Consider the following 18,447-nt stretch of genomic DNA (forward strand, 5'->3'; position numbering starts at 1 on the left):
ACAGTAGCTATATTGGGCAGTTCATTAATATAAGATCTTTGCCCGCTGTGACATGCCCGCAATTTAAAGGTCAAAAGTAGAACTATTAAGGTAACTATCTCCCAAGTAAATAGATTATGCCATTTACCCAGTAGATTTCTTTTTTTTGCTAAACTAGACTCGAGGAGGAAAACTGACTTTTTAAAGATTTATTATTTCTTTCAATATCCATAAATAATGCAATATTTAGTTTTTTTAATGTATGGATTAAAGATTTTTTCATAAGCATTATTACTTGCTGTTTCTCCTTCATTTTAAGACATGCAGGTGCATCTTGTAAGCAGGATATAAAGTAAGTCAAGACACCCACAGCTCTACATTGAACTCTTAATTATAATTATGTGCATTAAGAATCTTAAAATAAATTTCTTCCTACTTAAAAATAAAATAACATGGGAGTCCCATAAACCTCAGAAAGAGGTTTTATGCAAAGGATTAGGGTTTTATCATGTTGGAGATACATGAAGATAAATTTGATGTAAAGTTAAAGAAAATCTTTACCTACCAACTGTGATGGGAGAGCAAGGAAGGATTTTTATCCAGACTCAAGATCACTTTAGTAGTTTTTCATTAACTTATGAGGATTTCAGAAGTCCCCTACTTTAAATTTAAATACAATTTAATATAAATTTAAAGTGAAAACAGCAGCAATGGAGCAAGAAAGAGTTTGGGGGAGAGAATGAATTTTTTAGTTTGTGTGTATATGTATGTGGATTTATATTAATGTATGTACATGCACATACATTATTATAATGTATACACATGCACACGTACACATAGAATTTAATTTTGGTCAAACATTTGAGTTTAGCAAACTAACCTACCTTCAGTGAGTATACAGCTATGTTGGTAGGTTTTTTACTATATTATGTTCAGAGCAGGTTTTTAAGTCTTATAGGGAATATTGTTTACTGCTTTAGGGGAATTAGTAGGAAGTAAAACTAGAGGAAATGAGTAACAGCTAACATTTATTAAATTTCTATTATGGCACCACCGGTTTGGCTCAGGTTGAGCGTCGACCCAGGAACCAGGAGGTTGCTGGTTCAGTTGCTGGTCAAGTCACATGCCCTGGTTGCAGGCTCGATCCCCAGTAGGGGCCGTGCAGGAAGCAGCCAGTTGATGATGTTCCTCTGTCATGGTTGTGTTTGGGCTACTGTATTTGTGTGGAGAGAAAACAATTTTTTGCACACTTATTATGAGCCCTGACCTCGGCTTGATGTCTCCCATACTTTCTCATTTATCCTCTCCATAATACTGTGAGGTATATAATATATATTACTGTACTCTGTTTTAAGAGATGAAGAAACTGAGGCTCTCAAGGGGTTATAATTTTCCTAAGATCACATTGCTAGTCAATGGGTATGTTAGGGTTTCAGTACAGATACTCTAAATTCTGTTATTCTTGTCATTGAATGCAAAGGCTAATATGTTTATGTATAAACGGATATGTTTTATACTTAGCCTTTTTTAAATATTCCTTTCAAGTTTTTATACACGTTGCCTAATGTATACTTTGAAAAGTATGTAGTACATGATTTATTTTATTTAACCCAAAGCTTTGTTCTCCTGTAACTAATTTTGACTTTTTTATCTGGGGTGAATATTTCGGCATTTAGGCACTATGTAGTTGCTGACACATGAAGAGCCGTTGCTAACTGCATTTTTATGTGTGGTAGATACTATGAATTATGGAGGTTGATGTTTCCGTAATATTATTCACAATTTTGTCTGTGGCTTCCTACTGAACACCATGATATACTAATCAGTCATATGTCAGAAATAGAATAGAATTCTAGAAGGAAAGTATTTACTATATAGTCCTTACGTCTTTTTAAAAATTACCTTTCAATTATAGTTGACATTCAATATTATATTAGTTTTAGGTGTACAGCATCATGCTTAGACATTTATGTAACTTATAAAGTGATCCCCTGATAAGTTTAGTACCCACCTGACACCATACATAGTTATTAAAATACTAGAGGCCCGGTGCATGAAATCTGTGCATGGGGCAGGGGGTTCCCTCAGCCCAGCCTGCACCCTCTCCAATCTGGGACCCCTTTGGGGATGAGCTATACATGAGCTATCTCATAGGACTAGTTTCATACCTAACCTGGCATTATTGTGATGTGATAACATGGTTTCTGTTGTGCTGTTAATTCATAATATTTTCAAGTAACCATGGATGGTTAGGTTGGATATAGAGGAGAATGTTAGTAAGGCCAAAGGCCAAGATTATGGGTTTATTTTTTTTAGTAGACAATCACTTTTCCCCCCTGATTTCATAACCTCAAACTTCACTAGCAGCCTCACCAGATGCATGGCATTAGTTACTATTGACATATTGATTGATTTTGAACTTCCCTTGTATATGAAGACCTTCAGGGGTCCTCAAACTTTTTAAACAGGGGGCCAGTTCACTGTCCCTCAGACCGTTGGAGGGCCGGACTATAGTTTAAAAAAAAAAAACTATGAACAAATTCCTATGCGCACTGCGGGCCCTGGACGAGTCGGCTGCTAAGCAGGACAGGCAGCGGCACCCAGCGGGCCGGATAAATGTCCTTGGCGGGCTGCATGTGGCCCACGGGCCGTAGTTTGAGGACCCCTGAATGAAGGAGGTTGATGTAATCATGGCAAGAGACCACCAGTACTGAATGAAATATAATTTCTGTTTCATTACCAAAACCAATGGTGAATCTATAACAATGTTATTTATAAAGGACAGAATTATTTAAGAGAAAGGATGAGGGAATTCCTAACATTGGAATTTGGGCATATGATGATAGCCAAGACTGATAGTTGAAGAAAATAGGAATATGCTTTAAACACAACTAAGGATATTTTTAGCATTGAGGCACTTTTTTATGTTGAATTTTTAGTATAACAATTTTAAGACAGATCTCATGAACAAATAAGAAAATTAAATTTAAGATATTTATTTTTTTACCCAGGGAATCTTGTAGAGAGATTTCATGATTATAGTCCATATTAGTTCTTTGTATATCTATATTGTGTGCAGAATGTTAAGTTTTGTAAAGTACAAAGATGAACAAGACTTGTTTTTTGCTGTAGAGAATTTAATTCATTTAGTAAACAGGAACTCAGCAAACTACATGTAAAAAATTCTTTGCTAGGTATTAGGATTATAATAATGATTACACCCTTTTCATTTATGCATTTATTCAGTATTTGTTGAGTGTCTACCATATGTCAGGTTCTGTTCTAGTTTTAAGTAGTACAACAGTGAACAAAACAAAGTTCCTGCTCCAGTGAAGCTAACATTCTAGTGGAGGAAGAAAAAGAATACATAATTATATACTGTGTTATGTGATGATTGTTGTGATGAAAAATAAAGCAGGGAAGAAAGAGAGTACTGGAATAGGGGATGGATGTTGTTGTTTTCTAGGAATTATCGTGGAAGTCTTCTGATGAAGTGACTTTTGAACAGAGTCCTAAATGTAGTTTTCAAGGCAGAGAAAAGAGCCAGGTGTGGAACTCACAGGTCTGTTAGGCAGACTGCTGATTGGGCTGTAAGTGTTGAGGTTTGAGGGAAAGGTGAGTGAGGGGTCTTTCCACGTCCTTAGGAAGACGGAGGTGCAGGGGCAATGTCCTTAGAAATATGTGGAGCTCTTCCTGATAGAAGGATGCAGTGACAATCAGATGGAATATCCCTTTTTATGCCTGGCTGGGATATACTATCTCTTTGTTATGCTTGACATGAGAAGTTAGGAAAGCCCTTAACCAAGGATGTGGTATTTTATCTGGGGTAAGAAGAATGAATGTACTAGGAAGGTGATTGGGATGGCCTTAAGGGGTTGGAGCTCAGGAGAGGGTAGGTGGGAAACGAATTTGGGGAATTGTAAGGGAATAGAGCCCATTTAAAAATCAAGTCAATGGACTCAAGTCAGGGAAAGCATATTGAATGAGGACAGGAGAGATTCCAGAATGCAGCTTTGGGAATAACTAACTAAAGTGGGCAGAAAGGAAAGGGAGCCAAGCAGAGAGAGGGAAGAAGAGAAAGCAGAGAAAATACCTGGAAAACTAAGAAAGGGAAGGGAGTTTTGAGAAAAGGAGTGGCCAGTAGTGGCAAATGCTCAATAGAGAGTGGTCAATTAAGTTGAGCTGGGGAAAGATAAGGTTGTGCTAGACCTGAGCTGTCCAATAGGGCAGCTATTTATGGCTAATTTACATTCAAAGTTATTAAGTTAAATATTTAATCCCTCAGTCTCACTCGCTACATTTCAACAATAGCTATATATAGCTATATCTATTATTAACATAGATATACCAATAGAATATTTTCATCATTGCAGAAAGTTCTATTTGACAGCACTGTACTAGACCATTATAATACTAGGGAAAAGTTAAATAACAGTTTAATTTTTTATGATAGCAATAGAGAAAATACTATAAGGTAACTATGAATTGTAAAAACAAACAAGCTGATATTTGAAGGCCAGAGTTGGGGGAAAGATAACTTTAGCTTGAAATTTGGTAGCAGAATTGGCTATTTGAGTTGAGCCTTCAGGGTCAAAGAACTTTCGAGCTATTGAGCAGGGAAGCAAAAAGAAAGTAGGTACAAAATTGCAGATCACTCTGAGCAATCAATTTTCCTAGATAGAATTTAGGTAAGTGGAGCTGTGGAGTTGCAAAGCTATTTCATAGGAGATCAAAACATTTCTCTGGAGTGAATAATTGTAGAAAACTTAAATTTCGGTGTTTGGAGCTTATTTTCTAAGTAATGGGCGCTATCAATGTTTTTAAGTTGAGGAGCAACATGGCTAAAGTGATAGATGGTAAATTAACCATTCCCTTCTCCATCCTTTCTTAGTCTTTGTCATTTGTTTTACTACTAAGTAATTTTGCCTTATGTCTACATATTGCTTTAAAAAAAAATCTATAAAGCAGCTCTAGCCAGATTGGTTCAATGGATAGAGTGTCAGCCCATGGACTGAAGGGTCTTGGGTTTGATTCTGGTCAAGGGCATGAACCTTGGTTGCAGGCTCTATTCCTAGCCCCAGTTGGGGCATGTGCGGGAGGCAACCAATCAATGTGTCTCTCTCACATTGATGTTTCTCTTTCTCTGTCTCTATCCTTCCCTTCCACTCTCTCTAAAATATCAATGGGAAAATATCCTCAGGTGAGGATTAACAAAAAAATTTATAAAGCAAAGTCTGGAAAGTTGTAAGTTTTAATAATTATGTATTTAAAGAGGAAAAAATTCACTTCACAGAAGTTAAATTACTTGCTAATGATGAGGCTAGCTTCAAGAATGAGTAATTTAGGTAGACTGGAGATAACTTGTCAAATAAATTACTATACAATACATATAGTCTTCAATATATGGTGATTGTCTTGACAGTAGGAAACATGTCTTTATCACGTTTGTGAATTCTAGTGCCTAGCATAGTAAGTGAATGAGGTGAGATTGAATGTAGGAATATCTATTGAAAGGGACATAGATGCAAAATTTGATAAATGAGATAAGTGGATCTGGCCCTACATGGTATTAATGGGAATGTGAGAAAGACATTGTCTAGATAAAAATCATCAGAACTTAATGATTTGTTCAAATGTAAGGGAAATAGAGTTTCAGATGACTAAAAGGGTTTAGGAAGATGGTACCATTGAAAAATTAGGCAGATTGACGTGGAATCTTGTTTCTGAGGAAAACTACTGAGTGCTCTTTGTTACATAATGTTTTATAAAACAAACTTAAAGCTCTCCTTTAGTTAATAAAATTCTATAACAAGTACTTAATTTGCAATAATGTCTGAACATACCGATAGCAATGCTTTGTAATGAAGGTCTGGAAAAAACAGAACATTCCAGAGAGAACTTCACAGGTTAGAAGATTGACTAATTTCCTGAAGCCTCAGGATTTTTTTTTTTAAGGATTTATTTTCCAGGGTAAGCTTAATATTGCACTCTTTTTTTCTTTTTCTTTTTTTGCTACTTCTTAAAAGATTAATGCACCTCTTAATTCATTTATTCAACTGTGGGTGCTGTCTAGATTCAGATTCTGGTGTATGAGATTAAATCACTCCTGAGAAAATTTGTTTCTTTTTTAGATCTTGCCATATTCAGAAGTTGCTGAAGGTGAAGAGACAGTGAGTAATACATATGGTGCTACGTTTGAAATGTTAACATTTTAATATTTTTTTTAGGATTTCAAGTTGTATGCTTAAAATATATTTTTATTGTATTTAATCATAGATTATTTTGTCATTCTAAGGAGTAGCTAATGTAGCCTAAAAAGATTAGTTTAAAAAGTGTTTTTATTTTTTTCAAAATGTAAATAGGCTTAATCATTTTTACTATAAAAATAATACATAGTACTGTGGCATATTTAAACAATATAAAATATAATAAATAAAATTCTACCTTATAAAGCTAACCCCTGTTAATATTTTGGTGACATCTTTTCTGTGTGTTCATATGTGTATATCTTACATATGAAATTTTATAGAATTGGAGTCATATCGTTATACACTTTTTTATAAAGTACTTTTAAAAGCCAATATATATGGATGTTTTCCAGTCAGTGAAAAAAAACTTTAATGACTACATAGTATTTTATTGTATGACTATATTTTTAATTTATATCTTGTTTTAAATAGGTTATTGTTTTAGATGACTGTAAATGATATTGTGATACTTATATATGGACACATCTTTTTGACCATTTTGGATGATACCTTAGTATACATTCCTAGAAGTGGGGCTCAAAAGTGGGATCAAATGTGTGATTAGGGTATTTTTAAATAAATACCTGGCCTATCAGATCATGTTTTCTATTTAAGAGTAATAAGCTCTGGTTTCCAGAAAAAATATTTCTTAAAATCTCTCCTGTAAAACTCAGGGGTAAATGTGCACGTGTATGTTTTGCAAGCAATTGCAGGAACATGAGAAATTCAGTTATATGTTGAAAGAACAAACAGATGTCAGCTGCATTATATATCCCTCACTGAAGTTTCTTACTGTAAGGGCCAAAAATAACACTAAGTAGAGCACTCTTGAGATGTTTTATATAATCCTGCTTCTGAATTGTGGCTTCTGAGAGCCAGCTGCAGTAGGATTGCTTCTAGGAATACAACCTGATTAGCTTTATTGGGGAAGAGATTCCACCTGCTTGAATCTTTATTTTCAAGGTATACTCATATCAGTGCTTGATAAGCTTGTTGTGCTTTCACTTAAGATCAAAAGATGACTTAAATCAAATCAATATATATGTTTAGGAGGTGCTGTGCTAAAGGCAATGGAATCAAGTTGCTGTATTGGTCTCATGGGATTATTTTGCTTAACAGGGTAGCCATCTGTCCTGGATAGCTTTGGACTGAGGTTTTCCAGGACACAGGGTGTGATTGATTGTGAGCTCTACCTATTCCTTGACATTTCTTACAGATTGCAAATTTTATGCTAATTATTCATGGCAAATACTTAAAAGTACATTAAAGTAAAATCACATTTTTTTTCATAATGTTCTTTTTCTGAGATTTGTAGACTAAATTCAGTATTGACTTTCATGCTTTTAATTAAAGTATGTTGGTAATACACTAGCATATCAGTTTAATTTTACTATTTTCAGCCCATACCTTCTGCCAAAATAGAGTATTTATTTATATGTTAAAAATTATTGAGGTGACTGTGTGGACATTGTCTAAGAAGGGATAATGGTAAACATGATAAATTACTCAATAGAGAAAATGTGTGTGTCAAATCTTAATAGTTTTTTTTTGAACAAGCTGAAGAAACGTTCCTAGATTCTTTGAGATTCTAGTGGTATTTTGGTTTGCTAATAAAAGTCAAGGAAAGTGGCTAGCTTTTTGTTTGTTTTTAATATCTTACAAGATGCTTGTATAAAGTGTTTCCACATCAGTAATTTCACATTGTCTTTATTCATGTATTATACAATATGGAACTGCACAAATTAGATCCAGGTCCTAAAAATGGTAAGAATAAGAAGTTAGTAAGTTACTTAGTAAAATTAAATTATGTATGTCCTATTTCTATTTACATCACTTGCAAGCAACTCTGGGAGGATTTCACTTGCATCCCAACTTAATGCCTTGGTTTCTACATCTTCCTGGGGGAGGTTTCTGAGGCCATGCTTATTTTTCATGGTGCTTCTGCTTTTATTTGGAGTGTTTCAGCTTGGTTCTTAGTTCTGTTCCATTATTTGTTTTCTGGTGCCTGTTGTTTCATCTTGTGGCATTTTTTAATCTAATAGGTAATATAGCCTAACTCTCACATACATCATAATTTATAGTAATTTCTTACCAATCTACACCTTTCCCTATACAGGTCTATTTGTCCAACTGCCTGTTTCACATTTTGATTTGGATGTCTAACAGGCATTTTAAACTTTACCTGTTCCAAACTGAGCTACTTACATTTCTCCCTGTAAACTGGTTCCTCTCGCTGTCTTTTGCATCTCAGATAATGGCAATTCTGACCCTCTAGGTGCTCAGACCTCAACACTTGACATCATTTTGGTTCCTCTTTCTTTTATCACATAGTTTGTCTCTTTGGAAATCCTGTTGGCTTTACTTTAAAAATATATTCAGAAATCAGCTACTGCTCATCACTCTCACTGCTACCACCTTGGTTCAAGTCTCCTTCATCTCTCCCCTAGTTTATTGTAGTAACCTTTTAACTGATTATATACCCTTCCTAGTCTATTCTCAACAGCAGCCAGAGCAATATAGCTAAAACATAATCCGATTATGTCACTCGTTTTCATAGACCCATTCAGGCCCTCATTTCATCCAGAATAAAATCAAAACTTGTGACTAGGTCCTGTAAAGTCCCGTACAGTGTGGCACCTATTTACTTCTTTGACTTCATCTCCTAATACTCTCCTGTTTGCAGTGTATTTCAACCTCTTTGGCCTTTTTACTAGTCCTCAAACACTCCAAACTTGCTTCCTTATCAATATTCTACTCTATGCTTGCTCCTCCCTCTGCCTGGAATACTCTTCCTTTTTATGTCCTAAGGTAAGTTACCTCATTTTACTCAGTCAACTCTGTAGTGGGGAAGTCTTCTTAGGACACTCTATCTAAAATTTTAACTCCCTCTTCCCTAACATTTTATATGTCTGAAGTTTCTTACAAATTTTTACTTGTTTATTATGTCATTGTTCATCTTCCCCATTAGAACATAACTGCCACAAAGACAGGATTTTTGTCTGTTTTGCTCACTAGTATATTTCTTTTTCTTTCTTTTTTTTAAAAAATATCTTTATTGTTCAGATTATTACAGTTGTTCCTCTTTTTTCCCCCCCATAGCTCCCCTCCACCCGGTTCCCACCTCACCCCATGCTCTTACTTCCCCCTCCCCCACTGTCCTCATCCATAGGTGTATGATTTTTGTCCACATCTCCCACACCCCTTTCCCACTGAGGATTGTCAGTCTACTCCCTTTCTATGGCCCTGATTCTATTATATTCACCAGTTTATTCTGTTCATCAGGTTTTTTATTCACTTGATTTTTAGATTCACTTGTTGATAGACATGTATTTGTTGTTCATAATTTTTATCTTTACCTTTTTCTTCTTCTTTCTCTTCTTAAAGAATACCTTTCAGCATTTCATATAATACTGGTTTGGTGTTGATGAACTCCTTTAGCTTTTTCTTATCTGTGAAGCTCTTTATCTGCCCTTCAATTCTGAATGATAGCTTTGCTGGGTAGAGTAATCTTGGTTGTAGGTTCTTGCTATTCATCACTTTGAATATTTCTTGCCACTCCCTTCTGGCCTGCATAGTTTCTGTTGAGAAATCAGCTGACAGTCGTATGGGTGCTCCCTTGTAGGTAACTAACTGTTGTTTTTCTTGCTGCTTTTAATATTCTCTCTTTGTTTTTTGCTCTTGGCATTTTAATTATGATGTGTCTTGGTGTGGTCCTCTTTGGATTCCTTTTGTTTGGGGTTCTCTGCGCTTCCTGGACTTATAAGTCTATTTCTTTCACCAGGTGGGGGAATTTTTCTGTCATTGTTTTTTCAAATAGGTTTTCAATATCTTGCTCTCTCTTCTTCTGGCACAACCATAATTCGGATGTTGGTACGCTTAAAGTTGTCCCAGTGGCTCCTTATACTATCTTCATATTGTTGGATTATTTTTTTTCTTTTTGCTTTTCCGGTTGGGTGTTTTTTGCTTCTTTGTATTTCAAATCTTTGACTTGATTCTTGCGATCCTCTAGTCTGCTGTTTGATCTCTATATATTATTCTATATTTCAGTCAGTGTATGCTTAATTTCTAGTTGGTCCTTTTTCATATCCTCGAGGGTCTCACTAAATTTATCGGCGGTTTCTAGAAAATTCTTGAAAAACCTTATAACCGTGGTTTTGAACTCTATATCCTCCATTTCTGTCATTTGTGACCTGTTACTTTGTCTCTGCATTTTGGCTGCTTCCCTGTGTTGATAGAGTGGCTTTGTGTGCTAGGTGTCCTATAGGGCCCAGTGGCTCAGCCTCCCCAGTTACCTGAGGCGGACACTCTTGGTGCACCCCTTTGTGGGCTGTGTGCACAGTCTTATTGTAGTTAAGCTTTGATTGTTGTTGGTATCACTGGGAGGAGTTGACCTCCAGGCCAATTGGCTGTGAGGATCAGCTGTGTCTACGATGGGAGAACTTCTGTGCTGGAGACACCCTTATGAGGCAAGACTTGCTTCAGTGGGGCTTTGGTGCTCCCTGAGTCTGCCCCCTGAGTGTGTCTCTTATGAATCTGAGGAGTTGTAATCTGGATGGTCCCACTCTGACCCCTGGGTACACTGGCTCTTGGATCTCCAAGGAGGTGCTAATTTAGCCTCTGCCTGATTCCACCAAGCAGGAGCTACAGAGAGATCTGCAGATTCCTCTTCTTTGTTTGGGGTTTGGAGGTGCCCAGGTGAGGCCCAGCTGTGAAGCAATGCAAGCTGCTGTGGGGCCTTGGCCCTTCTTTTAGATGTTCTGTGTCTCTCTGACTCAGTTGCAGTTTGTTAGGTAATTTTAGATTTCAAAGGACCAGGCCATTCATATGCAAAAGCCCCTGCGCACAGCTTGGGTGGGGCGGGGTCTCAGGGCAGAGCAAACAGCAATGGCTGACCGTTGGCCCTACCCTAAGAGGCCCTGGGTCTCAATGTCCCTCGGTAATCGCTGCAAGCACCTCTGAGAGAAAGCCGTCCTCGAGTCCTGCCCGATGCCAGACAGTCCAGTTTCTCTCCATATGAGAGTCTTGCCCGGAACCAGAGTTCAGAGCAGTCGGGAGCTTATGTCTCCCACCCAATTGAAAAAGCCAGCCGCGTACTTAGTTGCCAGCCCTTTCCAGGTGCGCACGCACCTCCAAACCTCTGTACTTTACATCCGCAGCTCCTCTGAGTCTCAGTGTGCTTTTCTCTTCCCTTCTAGTTGTAGAATTTCCACTCAGCCAGCCTTCCTATGGTTCTGGATGATGTCCATTTTGTCTTTTAGTTGTAGTTTTGAAGTGGTTGTGCGAGGCAGCAATTTCAGGTGTTTACCTATGCCTCCATCTTGGTTTCTCTCTCACTAGTATATTTCTTGGTGTGTAAAATAATACCTGTCTATATAGTAGCTGTTCAGTAAATATTTAGATGAATGGATGCATCTATGATAGTATTAGAGTATGTTTATTTTAATTATTATTCATTTTCTTAAACTGAAAATAATATTAGATTAAGTCAATAGAATTAGATTTGTATTACACAAAGATGCTTTAGGATATAAAATTGAAAGCCAGCATAATTTGAAACAAATATTCAGAAATTGCTGTGTGTACTAGGGATTATTTTACGGGAAAAAGCAGGCAAGGAGTACAGCTGTACAGAAGTTGAGAAAATGCTATTAATCAACAGAATTTGAGAATATAACAGAACTCTACAATAAAAGTAAATTTAATCTTTTATCCAACATAGAAGACCAACTCAAAAACCTTCAAATGTGACCAGCCCTGTGAAATTAAACACTCCCAACCACGTATAAATGTTTAGAACCATTGCTTTCCATTAGGAAGTTCTGGTAAACCTTGGGAAACTAGTAATTATTCATATTAGTACAGGAACATTTGTAGTTTTCCACAGCTGTCTCTCTCAATTTCTTAACTTCTTTCCGTTTCCAATGTTATATTTATTGGTATTAACGTATCATCCTAAAAGTAAGTGGTATAAAATGAAAAGCATTTATTATCTTACAATTTCTGTAGGTCAGGAATCCGAGAACAGCTTTGCTAGTTGTCTCTGGCTCAAAATCTCTATATAGATGCAGTCAAGCCACTGAGAAGGGGGCCTGCTGCACTTTTTTAATATATTATTATTGATTTTAGAGAGGAAGGGAGAGGGAGAGAGAGATAGAAACATCACTGATGAGAGAATCATTGATCGGCTGTCTTCTGCTTGCCCCACACTGGGGATCAAGCCGGTAACCTGGGCATGTGCCCTTGACCAGGAATCTAACCGTGAACTCCTAGTTCAGTGGTCGGCAAACTCATTAGTCAACAGAGCTAAATATCAACAGTACAACGATTGAAATTTCTTTTGAGAGCCGAAAACCGACTTCTGCGCATGGGCCACGAAGTTTCAATCGCACTGTACGTGTGCGCCCGCACGTGGTATTTTGTGGAAGAGCCACACTCAAGGGGTCAAAGAGCCGCATGTGGCTCACGAGCCGCAGTTTGCCGACCACTGTCCTAGTTCATAGGTCAGCACTCAACCACTGAGCCATGTTGGGTGGGCCTGCTGCAGTCTTACTTGAAGCCTTGACTGCGTGAGTGGGAAGGGCAGGTGAGAAGGGTCAAGATGTAAAATTCACTTCAAAGCTCACTTAGTGATTGTTGACAGACCTCAGTTTCTCTGAGACTTGGGCCTCTACAAGACTGGGCAACTGGCTTTCCCCAGTGACCTATCTAAGAAAGAATAAGAGACTCCAAACAAGATGGAAGTGATAATCTTTTTACAGTCTAATCTTAGAAATGACATCCCTTCCCTTCTGCCATATTCTGTTCATTAGAAGTGATTTCCAGCAAGGAGATTATACACCAAGAAGTGGGGATCACTGTGCCGTTTTAGAGATTGCCTACCACAAATATTTTAATCTCTTACCACATGCTTGCTAGTTGTTCTCAAATAGTAATAAGGACTTTAGCATAATGAGTTCGTTGTCACTAAAGTTGTAGGGTGTGTTTTTTTCCTCTTATCCTGTGAAACTGAAATCAGTTTATTAAAAAATGCACTTAAATGGGCAACTACAGAAAAATCAATAGAGCATATGCCTCTATTTATTTATTTTTTAAGCAAATGCCTTTAAAAGGCATTGGAAAATAATTTCAAGCATTGTGAAATAACCATCACTTCAGGGAACTAACAGGGCCAAGATTTTTTCCTAGGAGACAACAGAAGCCCAAAACAAACAACTACTATTAATTGTCGTAGCCAATTAAGACTCCCTTATTCCCCTTAAATAAGGCCAAGCAGTATTGTAATTGGTGGGAATATTTGTTTTTGTTGTTATTTTAGTTTTGTTATGTTATCATACTTGGTATTTGAAATGAAGAGAGCTAAGGACTTTGTTCCCACTAAGGGAAACCAAAACACTTGTCTGTAGGTGACATTTAGTGTAATGTATGTTTAAATAGTAACTAAAGGTCAGCAATCTTTTTTTCTGTTTCTTTTAGTTGATTTCAAGTTATTCAACTTCAAGTTATTCATTTAAGAATTGGGTCTTATAACTTCCTAAAGACTAGTAACTCTAGGTGGTATGTTTGATATTTAGTAGTTCCTAAGGAAATTTTGTCTGACTTAATAAAATTTATCATTCTAATCAATATTCCTCTTTATATTTTTGCCATTTGAGAAAATAATTGTATTACTTTGTGTATATCTTTGTAAAAGGTCTTTGCACAATGCTTGGAATATAATGTTCCTTTCTTTTTATAGAAAAAAATAAACTGTATTTCCATATAGTATTAAGTGCTTTCATGGCATGCAGAACTAATACTTAATAGTGCATGGGTGCTATATAATTTTAAACTATTTAAATTTAAGAATGAATAAATTTTGGCTGTACCTTACATTTCTAAATAATTTTTACTACTCCTAACCCATATCTTAAATTCTAATTGAAAGTAGTTTTTGACTTGAGTAATTTTCAAAACAAAATACTTGGGTGGTTCATTTTTCTCTTTCTACCTTCATTTTCCAGAATAAAACAAATATTGGATAATGCCTAAGCCAAGATCTTTCTATGTGTGGAAAAGGAAAATCCTTCTGAATTGTGATTATTAGGATTGATGTGCATGTGCTTCCTACTTATAAACTAATGCTATTTTCCTTGTCCTTTTGTTTCACTGCTGCTTCAATCCTGATGCATTGTGCTTCTTCCTTGTTTGGATTGTATTTGTTCGCTGCTCAATTACCCTGCATTAAAAGCTTCTTGGTGATAGCAAAGATGTCCTTGGCCCACCAAGTAAGTAGCTAAAGTTCGAATGGCATGTTTGGAGACATGATAATATTTTGATGTATACTTATAAAAGGCATGTGGTATTTTTGTTTTGATTATTTAAGTATTCTACTTTTCTTTCCAGACATTGAAATATAAAGTAAAGAATATAAATACTCATTTAGTGCTCATCTGTTGTCAATGTCCATCTGAGATTGATAGTATTTGTATATTTACATCTGGATTATCTAAGGATAGATTATTTACTTAATTATCTAGTTAATAATTTAGGACTTTTTCTCCATAGTATTTCTTTCTGCAATCATCACAAAACATAGGTCAGGCTACTTTGAGGCTGGACATGGTCTAAAAAATTCACTGCCATATGACAATGAGAAATACTGTTTTATTTTGTCAGAATTTTTACATAATAGATAATTTGGTTATGAAATGTGTTATTTATACTTTGGTATTTCTTAAGTGAAACATGTTTCATCTTAGGAATTTAGAAGATGTTTCCCCCCCCCCCTTTTTTTTTAACTAGACACTGCTAGCTTTGGGGGATACACGATGAATAAAATCTATGCTCTGCCCATAAGGATCATTATAGTCTAGCAAGGAAGTTAGACCCATCTATAATAATAAAAGCATAATATGCTAATTAGACCGGACATCCTTCCGGATGAAGCCGTGGTGACTGGAGCCGAGGCAGAGGAGGTGGCTGCCATGGCGGCAGGGGCTGAGCCCCTTGCACGAATTTCGTGCATCTATATATATAAAAGCCTAAGCAACCATTACGACTGGATGACTGGCCAGTAGTTATGATGCGCACTGACCACCAGAGGGCAGATGCTCAACACAGGAGCTGCCCCCTGGTGGTCAGTGCACTGCCACAGTCAACCTCCCATGGCCGGCCAACCCCCCGCGGTCCCTCTCCCCCTGGCCGGCTGGCCCCAATCAGCCCTGATCACCAGCCAGGCAAAGGGGACCCGCGCCCCCCCCCCCCCCCCCAATGCAGAAATTCATGCACCGGGCCTCTAGTGAATACATAATTTCAAAGCATTGTGACAGGGGAAACTTTTGTATTAAAAGTCACAGAATTACTGCCCTGGCCTGATGGCTCAATTGGTTGGAGCATTGTCCTGTGCACCAAACAGGTTATGGGTTTGATTCCAGGTTAGGGCACGTACTTAGGTTGCGGGTTCTATCCCTGGTTGGGGTGTGTACAAGAGGCAACTGATTGATGTTTCTCTCACTTTCTCTAAAAAAAAATCAATAAAACATATCCTCGGGTGAGGATTAAAAAAAAATCATATAATTACTGAGGTAAAAGGAACTTCAGATGTCATCTTAAAAGATGAAAAGCCTGAAGTGAAGAACTGAAATGTCCAAGAAATCAGAATTGGTTACTTGCCCAGTGTGTCTTCTACTGGTTTTCAATAATTAAAATATCACTGCACTGTGAATCGGACAAAGATTTTTAACTTTATTGAAGAGCAATGTGGAAATTATATTGATTTGGGAAGTTTTAGTATTTTTTCTGAAATAGATATTAGACTGTTGGAAGTTTGCTCACTTCTTTGGGGTTCATTTTGTTGTTGTCGTTCCACTGGCAAAAGGAAGGGACTGAGCAAAATAATGGCAAGATTTCTTTTAGTTGTAAAATTATTTGGTCTAAAATAATTGCTGTTTGTCTCTAATGTATTTTTTTTTCTAAAAAGAGAGATGATTTAAGGTAATATGCTAAAATTCATTTTTTAGCTGCAACAACTCATAGTATTTTAAATATAGTTTATTATACAACCAGCATTATTAGAATAGTAGAAATTTTGAAAGTAAAGTACACAAATACCAAGACATTTTTATGTTTTCTTATTCAGCTTTACTTGTGATACATGGCAGATATTTTATTTCGTGTGTGTGTGTGCTTTGTTGTTGTTGACAGTATTACAGATGTCTCCCATTCTCCCCTTTTGCCCTCCTCCACCCAACCCCGCCCCACCCCAGGCCTTCCCCATACTATTGGCTGTGTCCATAACTTATGCATATGTGCATATATGTTCTTTGGTTAATCTCTTGCTGTCCCCTGAGATCTGTTATTCTGTTCCATGTATTCATACCTCTGGACCTATTTTGTTCATCAATTTATTTTGTTCATTATATTCCACATGTAAGTGAGACAATTTTTTCTCTAACTGGCTTATTTCGCTTAGCATAATACTCTCCAGGTCCCTCCATGTGGTCTTAAAGGGTAAGAGCTCCTTTTTTACAGCTGTATGGTATTCCATGCTATAAATGTACCACGATTTTTTTATCCACTCATCTACTGATGGGCACTTAACTGTTGTAAATAACGCTGCTATGAACATAGGGGTGCATACATTCTTTCTGATTGGTGTTTTGGGATTCTTTAGGGATATAAAACTAGAAGTGGGATTACTGGGTAAACCAGCAGATCCATTTTGAGTTTTTTGAGGAAACTCCATACTGTTTCCCATAATGGCTGCACCAGTCTGCATTCCCACCAGCTGTCTACTATAGGGTTCTCTTTCCTCCACATCCTCACCAGCACTTGCTATTCATTGATTTATTGATAGTAGCCATTCTGGCAGGTGGGAGGAGATACCTCATTGTAGTTTTAATTTGCATCTCTTTGATGATGAGCGACTTTGAGCATTTTTTCATGTTTATTGGTCAGTTCTCTTTGGAGAAGTGTCTGTTCAGGTCCTTTGCCGATTTTTAAAATTAGATTGTTTGTCTTCCTGGTGTTGAGTTGTATGAGCTCTTTGGGTATTTTGGAAATTAATCCCTTATCTGATGTATCATTGGCACATATGTTTTACCAAAGTATGTTCCCTTTTCATTTTGTTAATGGTTTCTTTTGCTGTGCAGAAGCTTTTTATTTTTATGTAGTCTCATTTGTTTATTTTTTCCTTTGTTTCCCTTGCCTTAGGCAATGTATCGGTGAAAAAATTGCTAGGTGAGATGTCTGAGATTTTACTGTCTATGTTTTCTTCTAGGATTTTTATGGTTTCCTATCTTACATTTAAGTCTTTTATCTCTTTTGAGTTTATTTTTTTGTATGGTGTAAGTTGGTGATCTAGTTTCATTTTTTTGCATGTACCTATCCAACTTTGCCAACACCATTTATTGAAGAAACTATCTTTACCTGGCAGATATTTTCAATGGATTTTTCAGTTACTCTAATTACCTTATTCATTCAGATGTTGGCTCAGGTGAACTAATTGAGATAGCTGAACTTTATAAATATAATTTAATTTTTAATATCATTGAAATGTTTCTATTTGGGGAACTGGGTTTTATAAGTGGAGGTCTTTAATTTACTTGGAATATAAGAAATTTATTGTATATTTTAAGCATATAGAAATAAAAATATACAGCACATATTAGGAATGAGTTTATATTGTACTCTGTCAACTGTTAAAAGGGGACTGTATAATTATTTCATGGAGACCATATATTTTTTAAAGTGAAAAGTAATTTCATATAGTACTTTAGGATCTGTACTATTGAATGAAAAAGCTATAATTTTATATTTACCAACGTATTTAATTTCTTTAAGTATTTGGGAAAAGGTATATCATCTGTAAGGGGAGATTTAGAATTTACGTAGAGATCATTTATGACTTTAAAATAATTACTTAACTTCAGCTTATCTTAGCTTTCACTTAGATTAAGGGCAAACACCAGACTTTGAAGCTTATACAATTCTTCAGATTTTATATTGATGAGTTGAATTCAGAAAGTAAAGAATGGTAGTTACAGAGTCATATTCTCCTTAGAAGTTGCAGCTGGTTTGTTAATTATGTTACTGCTAATTATTCCATTGTGATTAATTTATACTGTAGTTAAGATAGTAAAACAATATGAATAACAAAGTAGGTTACTTCACTTCCACTACAAAATACAGCCATGAGAGGGCACTGTAATGCTATCATTAGTAGCTGAGGTAATTGATTGTA

At 36.4% G+C, this 18,447-nt stretch overlaps 1 protein-coding gene across 6 annotated transcripts in view; it reads left to right on the top strand.

Annotated features, from left to right (window-relative positions):
- OSBPL8 (oxysterol binding protein like 8) overlaps positions 1 to 18,447 on the top strand; it is a gene marked incomplete at its 5' end in the record, with an annotated part of 187,587 nt that overhangs the window by 82,176 nt on the left and 86,964 nt on the right. For 2 of the 6 annotated variants that reach the window (XM_080658896.1, XM_080658897.1), the window contains 2 exons: positions 6,111 to 6,149; positions 14,455 to 14,491. In XM_080658896.1, coding sequence (XP_080515022.1) covers positions 6,111 to 6,149; positions 14,455 to 14,491 — 76 coding nt within the window. The remainder of the gene's footprint in view (positions 1 to 6,110; positions 6,150 to 14,454; positions 14,492 to 18,447) is intronic. The other 4 variants (XM_080658900.1, XM_080658901.1, XM_080658898.1 and 1 more) reach the window with 2 other exon arrangements.

Source organism: Plecotus auritus (assembly GCF_963455305.1).
Source record: "Plecotus auritus genome assembly, chromosome: 3".
NCBI classification, from domain to species: domain Eukaryota; kingdom Metazoa; phylum Chordata; class Mammalia; order Chiroptera; family Vespertilionidae; genus Plecotus; species Plecotus auritus.